Here is a 15563-nt window from a genome sequence, read left to right as displayed (position 1 = left end):
GTTTCAGAATTCCAGCTTTCCTAACGAACAATTGCTATTCCTGAATTTGCTGATGCCGTTTTCTTGTAGGAAAGGGGGCATTATCATAAAATCCTCATCCAGAGGAGTAGTCAAAACGGGGGCAATAGGGTATACGGTTTGCTTGTTTTCAGTTTCAATCCTTTAATTTCCTGCTTTCTGATAAGCCCTAAGTAAGCAAAACATTCCAGCAAACCCTACACAAGTATCATATGTCGATAAAACAAGAGTTTCCTTTGACGCTGGATGGCTGAGTTCATGACTCAGGATGGGCAAAAATTAAGAAACAACACGACTAGCTTTGAGAATTTCAGCAGAAATAAAAACAACAGTGGCAGAGTGATCTCGGACTACTTTTTTTAAGTGTGATAATTCAGAGTGACAATTTAACCATAGGTGTCATTACCCACAGCAAGAGCCACCGCAATAATGGTAATTAACCGCAACAGGACCCTGTTCACGGCACCAATTAGTCATGCCTGTGATTTTCCAAAATACTAATTGACCAATGACAGGATCCTCCACATGCCTGGACTAAAAACAAAGTAGGACCCGGGTCCGTGCCGAAATTTGATCAACCGCAACATTTAACCACAAAGCTCCTGGTAACCACAACAATGATGACTGTTTCCAGACACCAGGCTGTTAGTGCTCCTTTATGTCTGGGAGTTTGAGCGCAAAAAAATCAATCTTTACGGCCCTGACCTTGCAGGCAGCGGAAAGATTGTCGCTTTGTGTGCTTGATGAGCATGTAACAGAGCAATCCAGACACTAAATGTATCTTCACCCACCCTGAGGTAAGCCAAAAGGGGGAAAAAAAAAATAAAAGTTGTTGAAAACAAAAAAAAAGAGAGAGAGAAGGGAAAAACCTGTCTGTCTCTAATTTATGTTAGCGCAGAAAGAACCTGTCTTCTGACTGAATGCTCTTTAAATCTCGCCTGGGTTGGAGGTCAGTTTACAAATCACAGGGGTTCAGTCAGGGGAGCCTTTAGGGAGACATATGGTGAGAGCTTATTGAACAGGACAGTCAACATTCAAGCGGCCTTAAAACCCTTCTTTGGAGCTGCAGCAATTTATTTATTCTTAAGTCTGGATTCGATTTATTTGTAGATATGCAATGACTCTTCTTCTCTGCAACTAAAAAAAAAAATACTCTTGAAAATAAAGTGATCTTTAGAGCACTGCAAAAATGATGTAGTAAAAATTTATTACACTTCAAAGAGAAACTGGTAATATTTACTATCAACTTAATTAATAGTTAGTTAACTATAAACTCCTGTTGTTAAACAGAAACTGTATTGAAAATAAAAATCTGAAGAAAAAAAAAAGTGCAGTTCAGTTATTCTGTTATGTAAATCTTATGGTAGCTGTGGTTTTGTTTAGGGTTGCTGTTTGGAAAGTGACATTTTTCTCCAGGATTGCTCTGTTTTTAGCTCTATATTCATCTTTGCGTCCCTGCAGCATGACGCTGCCACCACCATGTATCAAGGAGGGAGCAGTGTTTCAGCGCAATCTGCTCCTGTACAAGCGTTACGTTACACCAACAACAGGGCTTTGCATGTTATCCAAAATTTTTAATCTTGGTCTCATCTTACTAGGGAACAATCTTCCAAATCTTTGTTATGACTCCTACATTTGCTTACAGTAGTCAGCAAACGGATTTCTTAACTTTTCAAACAGCAGTCTTAACTTTTCTTGCGACTCTTTCACAAAGGCCAGAGCTGTCCTGTCAAGCGATTCTCCCACCAAACCGTGAAGCCTTTTACTCTTTTGTGATTAATGCTCTGCTGCCCAGTAAGGTGGATGGACATGCCCTGGCAAATCTGTAGCAGCGTCACTCTATTTCGATTTTCCGATGACAATTTGAACCTTTCATTGCACTGGATATTTTAGGGTGCTCAGAAAAATAAATATGCTAATTTAAATAAAATGTATTAATGTGTGTTGGTGTGTCTTAAAAAATTTTGAAAATAAATGAATTCACCTTTTCAAAATTCCTGGTTGTGTCATCGGTCTATATAAGACCAACATATTGAATGAGCAAACCACTACTAGTAGAACAGTTGGTCCCATCCAGCTGGTAGGAGTGCAAATAAATGTTTTCCAAGATAAAAAGCCTGCACCAGCAGTATTTGCTCTCCAAAATACTCTCCAGTTATGCAGGAATTGATGCGACAAGCTGCTAAGCTAACATCGTTGTCGCATCTAAACCTCCCTCGCCGCTGTCGATGCAGGAACACCGTCTGGCTGAACCCTCCACGCTTTGGCAACTAAAGCCCACTTTGAAGCCTGAAAGAATGAATTCTCTCATTACTGCGATGTTGCAAAAATATCACCTCGTGGGTTCCGGCCTTACAAAAAAGATGTGCTTTAAAAAGTGCATGATGCAAAACATAGGGCCACAAAAAAACAAAAAAAAAGCCATTATCATGCAGCCTCTGGGTGCTATAAATATATGTGCTCTGCATTTTTCGGCAATTCATTTAGCAGATGTTGAGTGGATGACCAGAGGACCCACGCCACCTTTAGTTGGGCTGCTAGTGTGGCTAAAACAACATTTCCAAATGAGTGCAAGGAAATACATGGCATTTTTCCCTCTGTAAAACGAGATGTCAAGCAAAAAAAAAAACAACAACATAGCAACTGAGTAAACCATAATATGATCATTTGTTTTAGTCTGTGCAAGGAATCTTGTCCCCCGAGTTTATATCACGGTCTTATCGTTCAGCAGAGCCCACCTGAGAAAATAAACTCCAAAGCAGCAGAGGAGAAGTAAAAATCGGAGCGAAATACAAACAAATCAACGGGCTCGGAAATTAATCCCTCAGATAAAACACAATCACAGTTGGAGAAAAGTTTTTTGTTTTTTTTCCCTTGCTGTGGGGACAAGGGAGGGTAGAGATTTTACCATGTAAGCAAGTGACAACTGAGCACCAAGGCACTTTGATCACACTTCTGCCTGACAGGGAGATGCAATTACAACCGTGGGAAGGCAATTATTCACAGAACGTGCAAAAAGCCAATAAGACTGATGGAGAGGGTGAAAAGTGGGAGGAGGGAAAGGGGGAAAAAAATGAGGCGAAGACGTGTAAGTGATTGGACTTTAAGGAGGGGAGAATGAGACACAAACGGAATGATATTGACAGGGACATCCTCAAAGGGACCGACGGCAGAGCAGAGACAGACAGAGTCGCTGTATTTTCGTACAAGCTGGGTCACCTGGCACAGAGACAACCAAAGATAAAGGCGCATGCAAGAGAGTCAGACGTCAGGGGCCGGAGGAAGAAACAGCAATGTGAAGGGGGGAAAAAAAAAAAAAAAAAAAAAAAAAAAAAGGCCTGGCAGTTATACCTTCATGTACGCTCGGCATGTCTTCTCTCTTTTTTGAAGCTTTTCCGCACAACAAGAGGATCAAGCATAAGAGACAGATTGTAAAGAGAGAAAGGGGAGAGAAGGTGGTGAGAGAAAAGGAAGCGTTAAACCATGCAACTTACTATCAATTACAGTATTAATGAAAAGAAGGAAAGGCATAGGTCTGTGAACTATCACCTTGAAATAATGAGACAGATCTAAAAGCTTCCCAGGGGAAGTTAAGGGGCAACTCCTTGCTATGAATATGGATCACATACGAGTGAGGAGAAGAGATAAGAAACACACAGACGGCGGGAAGGAGTAAGTAGAGAGACTAGATTCTGCTGCTCCCCATTAGCAGCATGCTGAAATACACAGAGAGGATAAACAATCTGAGGATAAAATCTTTGCATTCCACTCGATGGAGAAAACAATTAAATGCTAGTTATTTTTATAACCCTCGGTTAATCTCTTAGCGTTAAGTAAGTGGCCGTGTCATTGGAAGTAAGTCGCACCATAGAAAATCAAACACTGCTGCTCCTTCCACTGCAGCACGGGGGCTTTTATCCAGGCCACAGCATTCAAAACACCTAAGGATATGCACAAAACTTTTGCAGACTGTGACTTTGATTTGAGTTGTTAGTTTGCAGGGAAGGGGCTGCATGGAACCTAAAGGGGCACACAATGGTTTAGTGGTTTCATCCTGCTGGAAACAAATGTACGAATAAACATTTCCAAAAACTCCACGCACATAGCTGCTCAGATGTACACTGTTTTCCTCTTTTTGTTTGTTTGCAGAGCATGCAAATTGACAAGCCAACTCCAAGAACTGGCGCGACTTTATCTTCACTTGTGTTTACATTTACACAGGGATAAATTTGCAGGCTGCTTTCTGAGGATATCAGATGCCGTAAATGAAATACAGTGTCCGTAGTCGGAGCGGCCATGAGGTGCAAAACACAAGATAAAAAACAAAACAAAACAAACAAACAAAAAAAAAAACAAACAGCAAAAACCAGAAAAGGAAACACCACAGCGGAGAAGTAAAATGTGCATTTGTAAATCATTGTTTTGAGAAATGTGTGTTTTTTTTGTTTTGTTTCTTTGCTCTTCCATAAAAGCATGATTTCCTGATTGAGGGGAGGTTTGTTGACGGAGTATGTAGTACATCTCAAAATTGTGCAACACCTGCAACTGTTAATGAGGCATCCTGCACAACCCAACTGAAAAGATTATTGCGGGATAAAATATAAAACTTATAGCAGCAAAAATCTGGCTGCATACGTGTGCATTTCCTTAAACCAATGCTTCGTTAGTGCACCTTTTCATTCACTTTCTGCGTTTAGTCTTCTTAAGGAGACCACTTACATCATTAGTGAATTTTACTAACCTAAATAATAGTCCAGGTATCCAAGGAGGATTTTTCCTGAAATTTGCTCATTTGCATAATCATCTATTTGCTCAAAGGTATCAGTCAGGAGACGGGAACAAGTGGCTCACAGCAGCACTGAAGAAGCTCATGGAATTTCCACCAAGCACTGGTTGTGTTCGGTGTAGGACAACCACTTCTCCATGTTTCTGCACGAAAATTTAAGGTTTCAACAAAACAAAAACAAAAAAAAAGCCTGGCTGAAATCTCCCAAAACCTCGTGGGGAAAATGAGCTGAAGCAAGGTTGAACTGGGTGCACCACTTCTAAAAGGTACCGCCGAAAGAACATCGGATCCACAATCACATCATGATCGTGGCGGCATCATGATGTCTGGTTACTTCTTTCATTTGTCAAGGTAGACTGAACTATAAACAGATGCAAATTACATCAATATGAGTGATTTTTCCTTAATAACACTTTTGGGATGACAGGACTCTAATTTTACACTAAAATCTAAGAGAAAAATCTAAGTTACCCTGCAGAGGTCTGTGGACAAGAGTTGTCCTCCTAATGTGACAGATTTGCTAAACGTTTGCCTGGCAGAGCAGACAATCATTGTCAAGTCAAAATCTTTTTTTTTTCTTTTAAACTAATTGTTTCAATTTCTTTTTCAGTTGAATTGTACAGGATATGTGTCAGAAAAAAATGGCGCAAAATAACAGATGTGTGTATGCTTTTCGAAAGGCATTGTACATTATACATAAAGTACAATGCCTACATTATATATAGTGCACATGTACAGGACAAGGTGCTTACGACGAGCTAATTTTTACAAAGCTGAGACAAGCTCAACAGAACTGAATTCCCAAAGGGAAACAACCTGTTTCAGGAGTAACGTCATATCAGCCTGTAAGGACAGAAAACTCTTGTGTACATGTGCAGCTGTAATAACAAAGCGCATCAATGTCACCGAGTACACCTTCACATCACTGCAGAGAGGTTAAATCCCTGAAGTTTTCAGTTACACTGTGCCCTTTTTGTGACATTTCAAAGCAGCACTGCAGGAAACCTTCATAAAAACTCCCCCTTTATGAACAGACTAGCTGTCTGTAATCTCAGGGATAGTTATGTTGCCGTCTGAACATATGGACACAAACTGCAGTTGTCATTTCAGCAAAATATCACATTGTTTACCAAGCAACAGCAGTCTGCAGTGTCTGAATAATAATGCAATTTTTCAAGCTGTCACTCATCTCTCCGCTGTACCTCCGGCGGTTGAGAGAAGCAGCCGTGTCTCGGACCCGCTCTCTTTTCAAAAGGCGTCCGCCGAGGCTCCGAAGGACAGCAGTCCTGCACTTGTCAGCAATGAAGAGTTATTCTCTGTGGGGGTGGGAGGGCGGCCGGGGGGGGGCTCGTAGCCATTAGCTCGGATAAGGTGGAACTGCCAGGTGAGCTTGTTTTTCCAAAAGCCCTTAATTACCCAGGAGCTGTAAAGGAATGAGGTTCCCCCTCAGGGCAGAGGCCTGGCCCCTTAGCGTCATTCACCTAAGACTTGACTGTGATACGTATGTGTGCGTGAGCTCGTGTGTGTGTGCGTGTGTGTGTGTGTGTGTGTGTGTGTGGGTGGGTGAGAGAGAGAGTGCACGGGCTAGACTGTGTGTTATCCGTAAGCATCCTGCTAATGAATGTCTTGAGTTATGCTGACTCTGAGTGAGGAGCAAAGGAGGGAACAAAGTGTAATGAGAGGTTACAACAGGCCAGACCTTGTTGAAGCTGCGTCCGGCGGAGTCCTTCTCATTGGGCCGGAGCTCCTGCAGCTGCGCGTCCAGGATGTCCACGAGCTGCTCCATCAGCCGCACGGAGGAGCTGACGTCCCCTGCAAACACGGGGCCCTGCGTGTGCCTGGCCAGCTCATTGGCTAAATTAGCCGCACTTTCGCCACTTCGGATCTAAAAACAGCAGACGAGGGAGTGGGGGGGGGGGGGTGTCAAGGAAATGTGGGTGATGAAGGCCTGAGATGATGGTTATATAACGCCGGCTTGAATAATTTATTTCACATACATCTCAGAGTCCTAATCCACTGCAACACGGCTCGTTTACAAAAAAAAAAAGAGGTTTTAGTCACCCGCGAGAGCATTAGAGGAGTATAGAAAAATACACCAGCATAACAATTATAAGCTGTCCTCTGTGATTAGTGTAACATAGTATTTATTATTAGACCCAATCTCAGCTCTGCAGTGACTCATGGTCGTAGTACGTACGCTGACTACATCTATACTAATTCGCATGGTGGGATTGTTCTGTAGTGAGTGATGAATCAATTTGTGCAGGAGGAAGCAATACATGTACAGACACAGGGAGCACATTTTCATTCGGTCCGTCTGAGATTTAATTTAAATCTACAGGAAAGGTGATGAGACTGTATAAAAACATGCTACTTGAACAGTTAGAAGACCAGCACTATTATAGTCGTAAATCCATCAATATTAGAGGGAGGGCCTAAATAAAATGTGTTAAAGCTGATAAATCAGGTGGCTATATTTTGATTGCTTCCAGGTTACATTTTATTAAATAAAACGGATAACTTGTGCAAATTATCATTAAAAACATAGGCTGTAAAAGAGAGTGCAGAATTGAGCTGGTGGCTAATTTTCAATTTGATCGACCCAAAGCAACAAGCAGCTCTGAAACTCAAAATTATGTTTATTTATCTTGTTTGTTTTGGTTTTTTTTTCCCCCTTTTCTTTTCTGATCTGTAAAACGTAGCATTCCAAAGAGCTATTATGTTCTGGTAACAACAAGACCATTTGGTGTGGATGCTGTTATTAAAAGGACGAAGACTCAAGGTTAGCTACTCTTAATATTAGTGAGGCGTTTAAAAACGAAGTCAAAGGAAGCGCAGAAATGTAAGAACCTGTTTAAAAAACATTCTTTCCCATAAAATATAATGTCTGTGGAACATTCGAGGTATGAGACAGCAAGAGTAAGCAACATTTTCAGTAGATAATAGGGAAGTTGAACAGAGTACAGCAGAGTTTCTCTGTTTTATCCTTTTGATCCTTCAAGCTCTGTCATGTATATAACATTTTCCATTTGAAAAGCCTTTTAGAGATCTCAGAGTTAAGGTAGAGATTACGGCTGAAAATACATTGTAAAGTTATCATCACAACATTACTGCACTTATGGATATTCACACAGAACTACTTGGACTGTAACAAAGCGTAAGCTAATTATTTAGCATGCATTCAGAACTTGTATCACAGTCAGTGATGGGACTTGTTGCTTAATGCAGCATAAAAAGGTTTAGAAGGTGAAGAAGTAGGCAAAGTGTTTAAGTCATTAAGAAATTACAACAAAGCTTTTGAGAAGCAGCTTTTTTCATTAAAGCCATGATGCTCAGATGGAGAGAATGCATTTCAGTTTTAATACTGTTACTGGATAGACTGTTCTTTATGAGGCGTTTATGTTTGCAATGGACCCAAAGCAGACAGATGTCCATACTTTATAAGTTTTTTTATTTATCATAAACCGTACTGGTATTGAAACATTTGTCAATATCCTCACACGTAGAATGTTTTCCTAATATAGGTCAGCCCTTGTGGAGATGCATGCTCTCTGGATTTCGTTCGCAGTTAGCCGTTTTTGGAATACATGCTGTGATAATTGCTAATATGAGATGCTAAAGATAGAAATCTGTAATGATTTTGTATCTGGCTCACGGCTTGAGGGCTAGAAACAAACGCCGTTAATGTTGTTTTCATTTCCTCAATTATAGCTCAATATGAGAGATCATCATTGGCTAAAATCAGTAGTCAAAGCTTTGCAAAAATCAGCTACTGGAAACTTGGACATTAAATGCTGATCAGTCTCTCTCTCTCTTCTTATAACCAATATGAGAATAATTGCAACATGCTAGGTTTCCCTGCGGTTTTGTATGGATGCAGTTTACTGAAATGGCAAAAAAAAACAAAAAAAAAAAAAACCTTGTGTTTATGCATTTATCTGTTTATTCATTTTGCTTTCTTTGTTCTTTGCAGATTACATTTAGGGAAAATATGGAATAATATGGCAAAAAAATAAAAAAAATAGTGCTGAAACAGTACAAAAAGTATCCAAGGTGATTCGCTGTGCATCAGATAAAAAAAAAAAGAAAAATCATACTAATTCTGTTTCTATCACATAAAGTGCTCGAAATCAGGGCACAGCTCTTTAGATGCATATGCACTACCACTCGCCTCCCCACCCCAGGAGCCCTGCCTGAACCTGCTGCATTCATTTCTGCTTTTTCGAACAGAGAGAACAAAAATCTCTCTCTCAGAATGCAGCGTGTTCCTGTTTTATTATAGTGCATTCAGGCTACTGAAGCTCTTATCTGCACATCTACAGCTCTACCTGCAAAACATCAAAGAACAGAAGCACTGACGAAAGAGACCCTGGTTCTTTGATTCTCCGTAGCACGTTGCAGCTCTTGGCATTTATGCCTGATTTTTTTGGAGAGAGAGAGCATTTCTTTTTTCTGCCACATGACTTTGGCTCTCCTTGCAAAAAAAAAAAAAAAAAAGAAAGCGTTTCAATGATGAGTACACTTGACCTGTTCAGAAAATAAACCAAGCAAGGAAAGGGGTCACCCATTGCACACAGTGTAGATGTTTGATTTCTATACTTGATCGTTGCTATGTTTTGTAATGGGCAAACTCTCCCTTTTACCTTTTGTGCCACCTGAGTCACCCAGTGGGAGGTGCAGTTGCTGAGGTCCGGCCCCTTGGAGCACCAAGTCCCCATCATGGTGCAGAGAAAAGTAGCTGTGCCTGCAGCAGCACAGAGAAAAAGAAGAAAAAAAAAAAACACACAACAGTTGGAGGGTAGCCAAAACCTTGTTCGGATACAATGTCTCCTGCTGATCGCTCATTTATACAGACTCTCCTGTGAAGGATACTAAATGTTCCGCAGCAGCAGGAATTTTTCAAATGATCTGAAAGGCTGAGAGGAATTTTAATGTCTGCTTTGAGAAAAAAAAAAAAAAAAAGCATGTTTGGAAAGGTTTAGTAAAAAGCTGTCAAGGTCCGTGTAGCTTGAGATAGAAAGGGGGGAAAGAACTGACAGAGCAAAGTGGCATTTGTTTACAGTTAAAGATCAACACATTTCACAGCTTTCATCATCTCGCATGCTGCCTCATCTTTCAAAATCACGATTATTTCCAATTAATTCCTGCCACACTGACGAGACAAAAACCGACGCTACGTCCTTTTGAAACATTATCTCACTCTTATTTTTGTACTTGTATCTGCTGCCTCTGTTTTTATTCTGACAGTACTTCCAGATTCTGATATTTGCTCCGAATGTAGTTTCAGCGCGATTACTGCGGCGATGTTGTTGTCAGACGATCACACATAACTACAGCAGAAAAACTGCTTCCCTAACTGCTGACTTCATCTGCTTCCAGCAGAGATTTTAACTGCGCTAAGTAAACTGTAAGTGCATTATTTAAATTTACCTACAGTGGAAGAGATGCCGTTTCACATAAATTCCAAATGTAATTTCAGCGCGATTACAGTCCGTCACATTTATTTGTTTGTCTTTGAGCATTTGGAAACAGGCAACAGTTTCCCCCTGCTATTTGTACACTTTTATGCCAGAGTTTCGAAATAGCACGAAAGCACCAAGAAGGTACATAATGATTTTCTTTCCTCTCCCTCCTTGATGTAGGAAGGAAAAAAGCTCTAATCATGCAACACTTTGGTTTTAAAACTGACATGCTGCCTCGCCGCTGAAATGTGGCGGAGTTGGTGCATGTAAATAGAGGTGGAAATAACACTACGCTGAGCACACAAATAGGGATCATTTTAAGAGATTCTGTCAGATTCTTCGGATCTTGCTTTTCGCTCATTTTTATTTTTTTATTTTTTTTATTTTAAACGTCAGTGGCAGAAGTGACTTTTCCAATTGCGACTGTCATCGTACCAAATGAGAACAAACCCAAGCCTCCTGAAACAAATAAAAGCACGGACACGTTTTGTTTTATGTCTTTGTTCAGAAAGTGTCTCAGAAAAACAGTGATTCAGATCAACAATGTGGCCGTTTTAAATTGTACAGATTGTGCTGTACTGCATTAGCATTGGGTTGCATCATAATGAGAAATAGGTTTAATTCTATTACATTTTATTTTGTAAAGGTGTGTTTTGGTTGGAAGCTTGGGAATGTTTTTCCTACTGTGACACTATGAAGCAGCAAAAGAGTAAAAAGTGAACAATTTCACATGTTTTTGCTGCTGGTAAGAAGAAGAACTAAACGTGCTCGAGGTCCTCTGAGAAGTTTTAATTGTCTGTGATGATTTTAATGAGTCATGTCATCTGCTGGTGTTGGTCCACCATGTTTTATTAAGTCGAAAGTCAGGCCACACTGCTAAGTGTTAGCAAATGTGCCAATACCTGATTGGACTGTGGTATTACCGTGGTAGGTGGCACAGCACACCTGGAGTCTGTGGGGTATTGTCAAAGGAAAGGTAAGAGACGCCAGGGCCCAACACCACAGATGAGCTGAACGTTGCTAGTAAAGCAGCCTGGCTTTCATTTTAAAGTACATGTAGATACTTGTCAGTAGGCAGACATTTAAGAATCCAGATTATTTTTGTTTACCGTTTTTATGCAATATTCAACATTTCAGAAAAGAAAAATGCTAGCTTTGCATTAGCTACTACAAGTCATAATTATTTAAATAATTAAATACATCACTTTGTGTAAGGAATCCATACAAGCTTAACTTTGTCTTTTATACTAGTGAAATGTACTTTTTCATGATGTTCAGAATTAGAGAAATGCAAAAGAAGATTTAGCATACAGGACACATCTGTTTATACCCTTAAGGCGAATGGAAACAATGTTTATTTTTTTCTAAAACATAGTTTCGTTAAAATATCTGGATAAAGGAGACAATGTCAGACATTTATTCTTATTTCTACATGTCTAGGGTTTAGGTTTTCTTTATTTCTTTTTTTTTTAATAACGCAGAAGTAAAATCTGTGTTGTGTGGTTTTGTTAGTTAAATCAATTAGAGGGGTTTAAAAACTTTAGTAAAGTACTGATGTTAATCGCAGGCTTGTAGAGGATTTAACAAGATAACTTTTATGTTAGTTAAGTCTGAAGCAGTGCAAAGATAAGCTTATGTATTTTTATTCACAACAAAATAACGATAAGGGTTTTAATCTCGTTAAGCTCCTACATAAACAACAAATTTTGCCTTACATTTCCAGAAACCATTGAAGTTTACCATTACACAGGAATCTGGGTAAGTAAAAAAAAAAAAACTTTGTGTTTTGTCATATTAATATAAACTTCAATAAACCTTATTGAGATTTTATAGACATGCCAGCACATATAGGTGAAGTAATAATGTTGGTTTTTAACACGTAGTACAACTAAAAAACTGAAATGTATTATACGGTGTACTGAGTCCCTTTGATACCACTAATAAAAACCCAGCACTGCTTAATCCATCATCAGAAAATGCAATTGGTCTGGCACAACTGCAAACCTAACAAGACATGAGAGGCTGTCATGGTAAACTGAGCCTCGGCAATAAAAGCATTAATCTGGAGCAGATTTTGTTCCTTCAAACAAAAACTAAAGAGTTTAATGGTTGAAACCTGACAAAGCATAAATAAATTGACCATTTTAAAGAAAAATGAAAGTTTTTACAAAGAACTGAATAATATATATATATATATATATATATATATGGATTTAAAATAAATGTAGACACTTACCTCTGGTTCCTTTGGGGCACGGTCTCTCCACAGTGGTGCCAGTGTGCGTCTGGGGCCAGTCGATGGCTCGCCTCCTGGTGGCCTCGCAGAAACGCCGGGGCGTCGGGGGCAACTCGGGCACTGTGGGCTTGGACGTGACGGACCCATGGCTGTCCTCGTAAAGTATCCTCCCCTCTCTGGGATCGGCTCCCGCTCCAGTGGTGTCGCCCTGCCCCCTCAGGGTGGGCACGGTGGTGGTGGTGAACATCGGGGTGGTTCTGGGGACGGATGACGAGACGGAGGGATCCTCGGTGGTTGGGACTGGAGGAGCGACAGAACGGTGAGGCTGTTAGAGATGTGCTTTCTTGATACCGGTGAAAGCTAGAGTTATTGTTGGCTGAAAATTAAAAAGGTTCGCGGGGGGGGGGTCGTTTTATAATTCCACCTCTGCTCTTCTCTCTCACAAAACAACACTGGGGAAAAACCTGACAATGTGACACTATCTTTCACCGTTTCTATTTTACTTAAACCAATAAGCAAGACAAGCAGCAGCGGCAGGGCAATCTTTCACACAGCAGTGATTCCTTCCGAGCAGGCTCCGTATTGGGCTGATTAAATGTCAACAATGAAGACAAAGGCTGTCTGCATTTTTACCTTTTTTCTCCCTGCCTAGTTCGCCTTTTTCCCTTTGATAAAGCTGGAGCGCGGAAGGAGAACCGCACTGCCCCGAGCAAAAACCATACATCAGCAATAATGCGATTCCACTGTATTCGGTCCACGCCTACCAAGCAAATCCGAGTGTGACTGTGCACACGCACGCACGCACGCACGCACACACACACACACACACAAGTGTGCAACCCAACCAGTGTCTGCTCTATTACTCAGGTGTGTCCCTGCCTAAAATCACTGCCAGCTCACAGATTGATATCTGCAGCGGAGGGCCTGGAGATAACTAGGAAATGAGAGCAGGAATGGGAAATCAATAAATTTAATACAGTATGAAGAGTCAATATGGATAAAAGAGAAAACAGAGTGAGTGTTTGTGTGTCTGTGTGCCTTCGCGGATATCCAAGGCTTCTTGTCTTCTGAAAGGCCATACATTTCCACCCACAACCTGCTGATTGTATTTTAAGATAAAAGCAGCTTCCCACAATGAGGTCTGTCCATGCGAGAAGCCACTATAGTCTTCATCATGTTCCCTGGGTGCTTTTGGGAAAATGCAATATCATGCTATCTGACACTCCATCATCAGACACCTATCTCCATTTCCCCGGGGGAGAATAGTGACAGAGCCGACATTTCTTGTTTCACACCAATCAGCGGGTCATTGGGATCGTCGCTTCTTCATTCAGGTAAAAATATTTGAGTTTATTACAAAGCTGATATCTGTGATGAGGCCAAGAGGCCACCTAAGCATGATGGGGTGGTGGGTGATGCTCATGATGTGAAAAGGAAATGCGACAGAGTGTCTCAAATGTGACATTTCACGGGATGACCTTTTTTCCTTTCCTACGCGGGCCCGGACAATTTACTTGCACTCATTCACCGATCATGTGGCTGTCAGCCACACATTCACAGATTGGCCTGGTCAACATGGCTGGACCTTTAACAGCTAACCCCTATGTGGTTTGGTTGTGTTATTAATACAAAAAAAAAAAAAAAACATGAAATCAACTTGAGATTTAAGTTGATAAAAGGGTTTTTATATCTATCACATTCATTGTTGTGTATTTTCTCTCCAGAAGCTTATCGTATTTAATCTGAAAGTCAATATCGGCTCTCAAGCTGCTCCAACAGAACAATGATATCTATGAGAGTGAGCAAAAAGTTTCTGACATATTATGTAATGCAGGCAAAGTTTTTTCATTGAGTCAGGGAAAGTGAGAAGATTCATAGGCTGACTTTGGTTGATTCAATAGACACATATAATGCAATATAAGGGCAAGTGTAATCGGGTTTCAGAATATTAAAGCTCTCCATACCTGAGCAAACTTCTGCTTTTCCACAGGCTGATATAAACCCTGATACGCAGCTGTTTGTAACAGCTTGCTTGCGTCACCTGATTAACTTGCTCCTGAGAGCGTATTTCTCCAACTCAACCCTCTGAAGCGACTTGTTCCAGTGCAAATGATCACAACATGCAAAACTGTCTGCTTTTTAATTATCTTTAAGCAGTAATATTTTTCATTTTACTTTTTTTTTAATCACGAAAGATCCAGTTCGCTGTAACATGCTGCAAAGATTCCCTTGGATGAAACATTTGTGCACGTTAGATGTTACAGGAAATAAATAATTATTTACGATAATAATTGTTCATATATTTATCCATTAGAAATCTTCAGATTTTACAGTTCTGTTGCTCACAATAATGTTATTTTACTTTTAGTTGTATATTCCACCACAGCTTTTTACAGTAGTTTTTAGGATTTTGTCTGTTAAAAACTACTGCTAAGAACGTGTCTCAACCACTGGGGATGCCCGTCTTGTCAACTGTATCTAATAAACAATTACTGTGTATAAATATCACTGGTGAATTTAGGAATTTGAAGCAAAAAAAAAAACAATGGCACCGAAGTTTACAATAAATAAAGTACCGTTTATTCTGGAACCTTCAAGAAATGATTTTCTAAAGTAAATGCCCCTTCAAAAATGATGTTATATTCAACTTCTCAAATGCACACCGGTGTACTTACAGATTTATACAGTCATGGGAAAAGTTGAATGTGTGCCAAAACTCAGCAGCTTGTAGAGCTACCTTAGGCAGCAATAACTTCAAGCAGTCGTTTTCCGTACGACTTTATCGGGCTCTCACATCTCAGTGGAGGAACTCTGGCCCGCTCCCCTGTAAAATGTTGCTTCAGTTCGTTGTGGTTTGCAGACATTCTTTATGAGCAGCTCCGTTAATGTCCAACCACAGTATTTTAGTTGGCTCGAGGTCTGGACTTTGGCTGGGCCATTGCTACATCTCAATTATTGTTATTTTTTCCCCCCAGACAATCTGTTGTAGATTTGCAGATGTCTTGTTGTTGATCCAAATTCGGTCAAGCCTTGGTTGTCGCACAGATGGCCTTAAGTTTTC

At 40.4% G+C, this 15563-nt stretch overlaps 1 protein-coding gene across 4 annotated transcripts in view; it reads right to left on the bottom strand.

Annotated features, from left to right (window-relative positions):
* Positions 1-15563, bottom strand: part of adgrl2b.1 (adhesion G protein-coupled receptor L2b, tandem duplicate 1) — a 127794-nt gene that overhangs the window by 32800 nt on the left and 79431 nt on the right. For all 4 annotated transcript variants that reach the window (XM_088014792.1, XM_088014791.1, XM_088014789.1 and 1 more), the window contains 3 exons: positions 12503-12802; positions 9448-9548; positions 6504-6689 (listed from right to left, as the gene is read on the bottom strand). In XM_088014792.1, the coding sequence (XP_087870918.1) occupies positions 6504-6689; positions 9448-9548; positions 12503-12802 (587 nt within the window). The remainder of the gene's footprint in view (positions 1-6503; positions 6690-9447; positions 9549-12502; positions 12803-15563) is intronic.

This window comes from Poecilia mexicana, unplaced genomic scaffold (assembly GCF_051168715.1).
Source record: "Poecilia mexicana isolate PSO_F unplaced genomic scaffold, ASM5116871v1 scaffold_17, whole genome shotgun sequence".
NCBI classification, from domain to species: domain Eukaryota; kingdom Metazoa; phylum Chordata; class Actinopteri; order Cyprinodontiformes; family Poeciliidae; genus Poecilia; species Poecilia mexicana.
This window is presented reverse-complemented; position numbering and strand designations above follow the sequence as displayed.